At 37.4% G+C, this 11,364-nt stretch overlaps 1 protein-coding gene and 1 non-coding gene across 7 annotated transcripts; one reads left to right on the forward strand and one right to left on the reverse strand.

Annotated features, from left to right (window-relative positions):
• The first annotated feature begins 4,246 nt into the window (after positions 1–4,246).
• LOC147292875 (small nucleolar RNA R71) lies at positions 4,247–4,353 on the forward strand. The gene has a single exon (XR_015121004.1). It is a non-coding gene; the product is annotated as a small nucleolar RNA R71 (small nucleolar RNA).
• Positions 4,354–6,562: 2,209 nt separating this feature from the next.
• On the reverse strand, positions 6,563–10,945 carry LOC147292876 (cytokinin dehydrogenase 5-like). Of its 6 annotated transcripts, none has more exons than XR_015120693.1 (6): positions 10,486–10,945; positions 9,497–9,558; positions 8,925–9,030; positions 8,617–8,709; positions 8,024–8,153; positions 6,563–6,996 (listed from the first exon to the last, which is right to left on the reverse strand). XR_015120693.1 is itself a non-coding variant. In XM_086234098.1 (6 exons), the coding sequence occupies exons 3-5, from the start codon at positions 8,931–8,933 to the stop codon at positions 8,044–8,046; spliced, it is 291 nt and encodes a 96-aa protein (XP_086090224.1). In that variant the 5' UTR covers positions 8,934–9,030; positions 9,497–9,558; positions 10,486–10,945; the 3' UTR covers positions 6,563–6,996; positions 8,024–8,043. The 6 variants fall into 6 exon arrangements, 3 of the variants coding, with proteins under 3 accessions (XP_086090224.1, XP_086090225.1, XP_086090222.1); XM_086234098.1 differs by having other exon boundaries at positions 8,617–8,788; XM_086234099.1 differs by having other exon boundaries at positions 8,617–8,788; positions 9,497–9,654.
• Between the last annotated feature and the right edge of the window lie 419 nt (positions 10,946–11,364).

The following is an 11,364-nucleotide window of genomic DNA, read 5'->3' on the forward strand; positions in this document are numbered from 1 at the left end:
AGTTTAATTACTTTTAATTGAGTCTTTTTTTTTTTTTCTGTTTATATCTTGGTCTATTACTAATTCTCTTGTTTTTAAGGTACAATGGAATCAAGTTCAAAGACCACTATGTTAAAACAAGAGAAGGAAGCCAAGGAGAAAGTGGTGCTGATTGCTACTTAACTCAAACGACCATTGAGTTATTTTTCTTCTCCAACATTGCTTGAGCAGCCCACGTGTATAGCCTACTCTCAAGTGGAAGCTGAACAATTTGAGATCTCAAGTGGGACAATCAAACTCCTACCAACCTTGACTTGATAGAGTTAACGTTGACCAACGTTTTCTAGTCCAACTAGGATTTCTTGTAAATGAAGGATTCCTTATCCAGTTTGACTTCTCGTAGTGACCATATTCCCCTGGAGTCTCCTAGTGTCATTAGGACTCATTTCCCTAGTAGGGTTAGGTTTCCTAGTTCAACCAGGAATTCCTATTCCAATTAGGATTTCTCATTTCTGGCTCGACAATGATGGTTCTGGATTTGATGTTTACTTGTGTGACTAGGAACCCTCATTTGACTAGGATTTATGCTCTTTTCCTGGTTTGACCAGGAATTGACCCATTTTCCTAGTTTGACTAGGAAATGTCCCAAAATGGCTCCATTTACTCCTTTTTCCTATTTCTGCTTCATTTGACCTGAAAACACAAAAACAAGACAAGAAATACAAAATATCGAGTTCTAACACTCTGGGTTAAGGAATTAGTATCATAAAGTGATGCAAAATGCACACTCATCACACCCCCAAACTTAGATTTTGCTAGTCCTCGAGCAAATAAAATAAAGAAAAGACTTAAAACTGACTCCAACATCTCAACAATTGAATTCATAGGCATAACCATTAATCACATAGGAAAATAAGGCATATAAATTGCATTCTCCAAATTCTAATAACATTTCAAATAACATACCTCACTCCTCTATTGTCATATAGGTCATCCTTGACACAAATCCAAGTGTTAGATAAACAGAACTAAATCAATACATACACAATAGATTCAACTCCAATCCTCAGTATGACATACTCTCAATGATAAACACTCAAGAATTGGGTTGATATGTGCACTCAAAGATATATGTGAGAGGAAATATGTAACAAAAACAATTAGCTCACATATGTACATGAAATAACGGCACATTTACAAAGAGATACAGATCTCATAGAAAGGAATCAAAGTGCTTGAAATAGAATCAATAACCATAGGCTCCCTTCTCAAATAGACTCCACATAAGTATAATACACGTCCCTTGAGATCAGCTAAGGCTTTAATATATAGGGTTATAATGAAGGCTTAGGCTAGGATAGGATATTGAAATGAAAGGAAAACACAAAGGCTAAATACTATGGAATTGCAAGCATTAATAGAACATTCTGAGGCATAACATGCTTCTTTGCACTTCATAGCTCAATTTGAACTCTTTTTGTTCACTTCTTCTTTTGAAACCGCCCCATCTATTTCTTTGTTTTTTTTTTTTTTCTTTGGACACAGCATACATACTTTTCTGGCACATTTTTGTATAAGCTATGCATTTTCACTGTTTTTCCACCTCAATCAACATGTAGACATGTTGCAATACCATAGATAGGGTAAAACGGGTAAAAGGGGCGTAACACCCCCAAACTTAGGGTTTAGTATGGGGTAACAAAAGAAACGGCTTAAAAGGCTCAAAATGCGTAATTAAGGATAAAACATGTAATGGGTAGGCTTTTAGGCTATGGGGTACACAAACAAGGCCTAAATTCATTTCTCAAGAGTTATGCAAATACGACATGCTTTGTGTACACAAGAAAAAAGTACTAGCTCATTGATTCAAGATTATGCAAATTCCAAGCAAATGACCAAATGAAAGATAATAAGATCAAAGCAACGAGTTATATGACAACGATAGAATTAGAGTGGCGCGCAACACTCGAGAATTTAAGAACAGGGCTCAAAAGCTCACTTAGGTTATGCAAGTCTACTCTATTATGCATATAATCACTAGTAATGCAAATCACCACCTAAATTCATATCAACAAGGCCAAATGACATAGAATTGCAAGACATGCTATAGAACACTATTAAAAAGAAAAGAACACAAAATATACACACAAACTAAACATGCTCATAACAATCATATACAATCAAATCAATTAGTTGGGGACTCAAAACTACCCAAAACAAACAAAAAGACTCAAAAACTTTGTTTTTAAAACAATGTCGCACACTTCTAAAGATTCAAGTCCTTCACTAAGGTGGATGAAATCTAAAGAAAAAGTGCATGTTGATGTGGGTTTGACACCCTAAGTTTAAAAAACAGAAGTAAAATTTTTTTTCTAACCTAAAAACACCAAATAAACGAAAATTTTTTGTTCTAACCTAAAAACGCAAACAACTGACAAATGCCTTTCCCCCTACACTTAAATGATACATTGCCCTCAATGTATAAAAAATAAATGCATGAATGCTCAAAATAAGCGAAAAGAGAAATTGCAACTATCCAAAACCAAATAAAACACACTAAAATGAAATTGTCTCATGAAGCAAAAATAAGGAAACTGTTTACTTGCAGCTGCAAGTGTGGACACTCCAAGGGTAGGCACGGCCACCTTGGTCTTCAACGGCTTCTTCTAGATTCTTTAAAACAAAAACTTGGGTTGTCTCCCAATCAGCGCTTGGTTTTCTGTCTTCAGCCTGACATTGTCATTCCTCTATTTGCGTCCTTTCCTCTTCTTCTTTCCATTGTTACTCTCGACATCCCCCAAGAACGGGCTGAAGAAATTCTCCATCTCTGCCTTCTCATCTCAATAAAAAGTGATCTCCTCGCTCTGCGGAGGCTCGGAAGTGAGTCGGTACACCTCTTGCTTGGTGTTGTGATGAATCTTCATTAAGCACTCCATTGCTTTGTACTCCATGTTAGAGGTGCACAAGAATGGCCTCCCAAGAAGGATAGACGCGTCACCAGGAAGTCTCGGAACATCTAGCACTATGAAATCAGAGGGAATTAGTAAATTACGACATCTAACCAAAACGTCAGCAAGCATACCAAGGGCTTTTTCGACCGAAGAGTTGGCGAAGCGAATGTTTGAATCAAATGGGTGCAAATCAGCTTCCACAAACCCAAGCTTTTTGAACACCACCAGCGGCATGACATTGATAGCTGAGCCATTGTCAATTAAGGCATTGGCAATCTCATACCCACCTATGTTGCACGGTATGACCAAGGAGCCCGGATCTCTCTTCTTGATCGAATAAGTTGCAAAGAGATAACCACAGATCTCCCTAGGAACGTTGTGACTATGCCCCTGCTCCTCAACCTTTTTCTCAATTGACTTCAATTCCCTTATGGTTGCTGGAGACTTGGTGACATCGATGTCCGGAATGAGGGGAATCACACGTGTATCCACATACTCTTCAGTCATGTCCGGATCCTCTTCTTCCTCACTATCCATGATCTCAATCACCTCCTTAGTCTTGATTACTCTCACTCTCTTTCTTGGTGTTGTCTTCAGAATGGCATTCACATGCTCCTCATTCTTTGGGTTGACGACAGGCTGACTAGGCAATTTCCCCTTCTCTCTTTGACCCAAAGTAGTAGCAATCTGACCCACTTGACTTTCCAAATTTGAAATAGCCTTCAAGTTGGCTTGCATCTGCTGCTCGGTTCAATTCATGAAGGCATTGGTGCTTTGAGCTAGGGAAGTGGTGCTTTCAGCAATCTGAGCGATCTTCTCCTCCAAGCTAGACCTCTCGGCATTAGGGTGCACATAGGGCTTGTTGTTGCTCCCACTAGCTTGCTGCCCATTGTTGTTGCTCCACCTAAAATTGGGGTTGTTCTTCCATCCAGGGTTGTAAGTGTTGGAATAAGGGTCATACGGCACCCTAGGATAATTCCCAATCTGATTCACTTGCTCCACGTCATTCCCTTGTGCTTGCACACCCATCAACTTCTCTTGAGCCAATGACAACTTCTGCACCATAGTCTTGATTTCAGCAATCTGTCCCTCCATGGTGTTTGGCGCATCAGCCACCTCATATAATCCTCTCTTTGATCCTCCTTTTGAACGATTAGAATCCCATTGTTGAGAACTCAAAGAAAGTGACTCAAATAATTCTGTAACCTCATCTTCAGTTTTAGACATGAATGCACCACCACATGCCGAATCCACCTTAGCTTGATCCCTCTCCAGGAGTCCTTGATAAAAAACAACAAATCACATACCAAGGGGATAGGTTGTGGTGCGGGCAGCTAGTAAGCAACTCATTAAATCTGTCCCAAGTCTCATGGAATGGCTCATCAGCTTTTTGTACAAATCCAAGTATCTCCTTCCTAATCGAATTGGTCTTGGAACTAGAATAAAACTTGTTCAGAAACTTGTTCGAAAGATCATCCCAAGTTGAAATGGAACCACTAGGCAGTGAATACAACCACCTCTTTGCCTTGTCTTGAAGCGCGAAAGGGAACATCCTCAAACGATACTGATCGGCATTCAGACCCCTCAATTGTGCGCTTTCACATACCCCAGAGAACTCCTTTAGGAAGTGGATCGGATCCTCACCATTCAGACCATGATAACTCGGCAATAAGTGGATCTGACCACTCTTGATCTCGAAATGAGTAGCTATTGTCGCATAACGGATGCAAGACGGTTGTGTGGGCAGCGAGGGTGCTGAAAAGTGACTCAAGGGCTGCGGCACATTCTCATTTGCTTCAGCCATTTCGACGCTCCCAATGTCCTCACTACTCGAATCAGATGCACTAGGTTGAGGGCTGATGTGTAAAGTTCCAAACGCTTCGTTTTTGAGCCTCACTAACCTTGCAATAACTTCAGGGTTCATAAAACAACACCTAATCAAGAGCAAACACACAATCAGTAGAAAGAATGCTTATAAAGGCATGGCATTTATTAAAAACTAAAAACTGACCAAAAATAAAAAATAACTAATATAACCTAATTCTAATGACTAATTAAACTAATTCATTGATATTAGACACCATTCCCCGGCAACGGCACCAAAAACTTGTTGATTGTTTTCTTAGAACAAAATAAAAACGTATCTCATTCTAAGTATAATCGCAAGTGCACGAATCGCATCAGTAGCAAAGCATGCAAGCACGAGGTCGATCCCACAGGGAATAGTTAATAAACAACAAATCAGTTCAATTAATCAAAAGAATAACTAAATGGGGGGTTTTGGAAAGATGGAAACACACGCACACGATACCACACGCACACACCCATTATCCTATCTTGCAATGTTAAGTTTTCAGTTTCAAATCAGATATGCATACTCTAACCATCCAAGGCTAATGACAAATCAATTCAAACACAATGTATAAAAGTTTGACTGCTAAAAAGATTTGGCTAGTTACTTTCTCGCAATTGTTCTCCTAAGGCATATATTAAGAGCTTCTTAAGCCTCCTCTAATCAGTTAACTTACATGTTCCCTAAGCGGACTTAAGGCAACTGTTATCCATGTAAGAGTCATTAAGATCTATGAGAACGTCAAACATGCACAACATATAAGCTTTGATTATTTCCTTATAGAGGTCGCACAAAACCATTACCAAGAATAATCCCTTATTCTCTTGTTATTTGTGATTTAGTGTCTTTGACTATTTCACAGCTAAACCTAACAAATAAACTAGATGCAATTATCCTAAGGTGGCCAGTCAAAGGACTCAAACAATTAGCACTACAACAATGAAGTTAATAGACAACGGTGAAAAATCGTTGTCTATTTACACAAAATTTCGTCGTCTAGGCGAGTGACGACTATAGTATATTTAGACAACGGTGAAAACTCGTTGTCTAAATGGAATAATACAACAGTTATAATTTTAAACTGTTGTCTAGTATCCACCAAAATGCATGATATTTATCTTAAACAGTTGTGTTGAAACCCAATACACAACGTTTACAGATACAAAACTATTGTATTAGTAATGATTTGATAATACTTATGTGCTATAAATGTTGTCCAAAGTATTATTAAACATCCGTTTTAAGAAACACCGTTGCATAATTAAGTATAAAACTGGCATGAATGTTGGTACCTAAGAAACTCAACAACAGTTTTTACTAAAACATGTTATTTTAATTACTTATACATATCATTTTATATCTTAAAACCGTTGGGTAATCATATTCTCCACAACTTCTTTTAACTATATGTGATGTTAAGTTATGCGTATGACAAGTAATTTTTTTTTCAAAAATGTTGTATAGATAGATGATACACATCAATTTTTTGGTTAATCCTAAACCCTAAACGTTTAAACTGTTGTTAGTAGGTGTGTTATACAATGGTTATTTAACTAAAACCGTTTTCTAGGGTTAATTAACATAATTCTTTTAAATTGAAAACTGTTGTTTGTTTGATTCACATTTTAATATCCCTGCTTGCATCCAATTCAATCCCCATTAATTCTCTGCTTGCATATCCAATTGGAATTAAATCCCACTAAATCCCTGCTTGTTGCATCCAAAGTAATCCACAAATATTGATAACTCAAAAAGATCCATGAATTCATTAAATTGGAATTGGAGTTTACAAAGTCGATCATGATAACAAACCCATTCACACATCCCTTGCCAATTAATGTATAGCCCAAAAAATTATAAGTAACTTGATAACTACAAAAAGTACTTGTTGATTACAAAAACTATAAAGCTAGGGATGACATGGTCTAACCTAAGTAATCGTGCAAAGTCAGCCATATAAATACCAAAATATCTGACTTTGCAAGATTAGCTAGTCAATGAACTGCTTACATCATAATATTGCATGTCTACACAGCCTAGCCAGTTAGCTATACAAAATATTTACCAAAAAATGCTTGTTAAACCCAGCCAGCGGACTTAGGGAAGTGAGGAGTACGTATTGGATCTACATATAGCGCACCAGAAAGCCTGCCCATTCAGCACGTACTTCATCAAGCTGGTCCTGTGAGTAGGTGTGTCCTTTCTCCTTTCCCACTGAAATTAACCATGGAGTAACAAAGGGATTAACATAAGGGAATACACCAATAAGAAATTCATCATTTTTGTTTAATTAACCTTTTTTTTTTAGTAATTGAATGAATCAATAAAAAAAAGGAGCAAGCGAAACCCCTGAACCAAAGAACAAACATACAAAGCAAGAACAAACCATCAAAATAATGATTTAAGTAACTTAAAAAACAAAATATAAAAGCTTAAATAAAAGAAAAGAACAAAGAAAGTATAATACAAAGAACCAAAGCCTTGTAGAACCTCCTTAGAATCCAGTAAGGCCTCTTGGAGTCCACCAAGACAGAACACAAAGAACCAAAGTCTTTGTAAATTTCAGAAAACACAAATTTGATTGATAATAAGTTGATAATTACAAACACTCAAGCTTCCCCTTTATAGGGAGGTTATAACATATACAATCAGCCAAGTTGCTGGTGGAAACACACAAGCCATCATGAGGAATTGATCATGGAAGGCCAAGACCTAACAAAGTAAGAGCAAACAAATAAAAGGGAAAATATACTTAGATTAAAGAAATGTAAAGGCAAGCTAAAGAAAGGATGAGATCGACAACCAAAGTTTTAAAATAGGAGCTACCTACCCACCCAAGATAAAGACAGCACTGAAGATAAGCCATTTTCGAAAATTCTGGAGAGGGAGTTGTTGGGGAAAAAAATGATAGGAAATGAAAAAAAGGTGGGAGATGACCAAAGAAGTGGGAAAGTAATGATAAAAGGGAGAGAGGATGATATAAAAAAAAATGTGGAAAAAGGTCCATTTAGTGGACCTATGACCCATGACCCATCATCCCCCATCCTTCCCTTGCTTTTTAGGTCATTATTCCTTGCTTTTAAGGTTTTGTCATTAACAAATACTAGAAATTTTTTTGCACAAAAGTATGTGTCCCACTGCCAAACCCATATATTTGAAACAATATTTAAGTGAAAATTTTAAAATTAATATACATAGAGAGAGAGAGAGAGAGAGAGAGAGAAGAGCTAGAGAGAGATACCCTTTGGGGTGCTGGTTCGATCAAAGCAATTCTAGCCCTAGTGATGATTCCAAATTGCCCAAGCCACCAGGAATAGCGTGGAACAGCTCTGAGTTTCGCTCTTCTGAACATGTCATGAGCTCACCCTTACCTGAAATTAATCCAAGAATTAAGTCATTAATGCAATATTGATATCATGATACTGCCAAAGATTTAATTTGAACATACATACCCACAACCACCAATCACCATGCATTAATCAAAATATATATTTGGCAGTAACCCACAACAACTTAATAATGTGATTGATGAGAATCATATTGTTGCATCATTTAGTAGGCATAACAAAAAAGAGCCCATGTGAAGGCATACATTAATTAATATGCTACAGTCCACACAGGAATGTCACATTAACTGCCTTTCTATTTGGACGTTTATACAAATGAAGATTAATTAGTTTAATGATCAAACAACAAATACACCACAATATATCTACTAAAATCATCATTTTCTTCGATCACAATGGTTGATATAAAATACTGACTTGAAAACCTAGCTTACAGAAAAATGATCTATAGAATAGTTATATATATAAGAAAGTGTGAATGAATTACCTGTAACAACGTCAAGCTCATGAACATTACTAATCTGAGGTCCATGGTTGAAAGCTTGGCCACTGATTCCAGCATTGGAAAGAGTTCCACCCACTGACAAGTACAAGTAGTCAGTCCACGACTTGGGCGCTAGCCCATTCTCCAGCGTTGCCCTCAACACATCTATCCACAACTCCCACCCCAAGCATCCATATACAAAGTTTAATTACTATATCTAATTTGGCATATAATACTCTTTTGCATGCACAATCATACTTACAAATGCATGCTTGTTTAAGCAATAATTAATAAATCTCGAACATGCTTACAAGAGTCATCAATGGTGGCAAGCAAAACTTAGTCCCTCTCCTGCTCCCACTTTCCTTTCACGATTTCAAGAATGACTTTTTGTAGTGATGCTCCCTTCACTGCAACCTGAAATCATACAAAAAGAAAAGTTACAAGTTGAAGTTTTCAAGGGACACTTGGGAAAAACCTTGTTACATATATTATACTGATAAAAAACAGACACAGCCAACCATCTATATGTTCATTTAAAACTTATTTCAGGAAACAATATTGTAATTACAAGAGCCTTGCAGCTAAAAATCAGAGAGGGTAACCAATATAAACCGTTTAATACTATCTTTTCCCTTCTTAATTTCTTCTATTGGTTAACCTTGAAACTGACAACATACCAGTGCAAAGAAAATGGTAGACAAGAAGGATTTGAGTACAAAGAGTGCAACAGTCAATGCAGCTATTGTCACAGAAACCCTTGCAAGTGGTCTCGGTATGGAATTTTAGCAGCCAAAAGAAAAATGTAAACAAAATATGACAAACTTTTGATTTGTACTAAAAGCAAGAAAAACACTTGAAATGGAAGACTCAAAGAACTTACGGGAACAAGATTGGTCCCTGCCTCAATTCCATCTCTCCCAACCTTCCATGCTGTTTGTACAACTATTTCACATAATTCAAACTGGTAGTTAAAACAAACTATCTTCTCGCTTTGAATGAGCAGGACAGCAGCAAATGCAATTCATTTGACGCAGAAAGCTAGAAAAATTCAAAATTTGATGTAAACAATGATTTAAAGAACAAACCAATGTTGTCCAGATGGTTAAAAAACTCAACAACTCAACCAGAAACCAAAAATCTTACCCTAACAATTCAAAGTTCTCACTCAAAATTAGCCAGCATAAAAAGGTGTTAATAGAAAAAGCCTTCTTGGGCCACTTTTCATTCAATTGGAAGTGAATCCTCAACAGAAGTGTTCCGTTGACGAAATAAGAAAAACCCATCAAGGGGGGATCCACAATCCACATGCAAACCAAACAACAAATGTAAAACAACCAAAATTGCCATAAGAAAATCACACTTGCTGCACATGACATCACATCAGTTGGCATTCACCCACCAAATATTAAGTTCTCATGAATTATGGATGATTATCCAGTTCCTTCACTTAAGAGTAATGGGCAAAGTAAAAGTCAAGTCAAGTATTTGTAAACGGTTTCATCTTGCATTACAGCTTCACTACTTCTGAAAGAGCCTCTGCTTTCCTCTCTTATAGAAATCAATAAATTTTCCTTCTATTTTTAGGCCATTCATTACAATTCATTTTTCCCAACACAATGAATTCATATGCAAAATTTTAATTCTACAAAATGCCATAATTTAATGGGAAACCAACATGATTTATACTGAAATGCCCAGTACCCCCATACTCACCACTACTGTTCACTTATACAATAGAAGGAAAAAAAAAAAAAAAACCGGATTTAGAAATAAAAAAATTACATCAATCTACAAGAACACATTGGCCAGGAATATCATAAACAATTAAAAATTCAAAAAAATAAAAAACAGAGAAGAAGTGCAGCTAACCTTTGAAGAAGTTGGACTGTGCAGCGAATACTACAGGAATGGAACGAGAATTTCGAGTCCTGAGCCTCTTAATTTTTGAGAGGTGAGAGCAAACACTGCTTCTTCAACTCTAAAAAGGATTCCTAGGAACATAACTGGGAGTGGGTGAAAGCTAGGGTTTGATTCTTGTAACATTTTGGAGCAGAGTATGAGGTTATGCCGCATAGGCTATGCTGCAACATACCTGAACAACAACCAGTCATTACTATCTCTATTGGTTAACCTTGAAACAATAAGAATGTCATAGAAAACCCCAAACCCTCTCAACGAAAACCCCAAATAGCGAGCAGATCGAGAGAGTTTGAGAATCGCAAGCATATCGAGAGGGTTTGAGAGGAAGAGAGAGAGCAGATCGAGGGAGAAAGAGAGAGAGTAGATCGAGAGTGACAGAAACTCGATTAGACAGAGGGCTGAGCGTGAAAGTGATAGAGAGAAGGTGAGATACACGCAGGAGTGAACGATGCTGCAAAGTGAGGGAATAGAGACGCGACGGTGACTCGGTGGCGAGAAGGAGAGGATGCGACGAGAAAGAGGGCAGCGAGAAAGGCAGTGAGAACTGAGGGTGAAGGTCGAGCTTCAATAATAAGAAAATAAGAAGAAAGAGCAGATTTATGGGTGTGTTATCTCTCAGAAGGTCGGGCTTGTGAGGTCGCTTGAGGTTAGGTGGGTGCTCTTGGAGCAGATGATGGGTTATCTCTCAGATCTCTTTTGGTTTTGGTAATAAACATTGCTGGGTTTATGACTTAAGGGTGGGAACAATGAACATTGAGAGGGAAAATGAAAATATCGAAGGACGGCAACAAGTTCAGTGCACAATCAACTTTTTTAATGAAATTACTG

This window comes from Dryas octopetala, chromosome 2, assembly GCF_963921425.1.
Source record: "Dryas octopetala chromosome 2, drDryOcto1.1, whole genome shotgun sequence".
NCBI classification, from domain to species: Eukaryota; Viridiplantae; Streptophyta; class Magnoliopsida; order Rosales; family Rosaceae; genus Dryas; species Dryas octopetala.

What these genes read in the sequence shown, in the direction of transcription:
- LOC147292876 (XM_086234096.1), bottom strand. An exon ending in TGAGCTTGACGTTGTTACAG is followed by an intron (nt 8,154 to 8,616) that starts GTAATTCATTCA and finishes GATTAATTTCAG; the next exon opens with GTAAGGGTGAGCTCATGACA.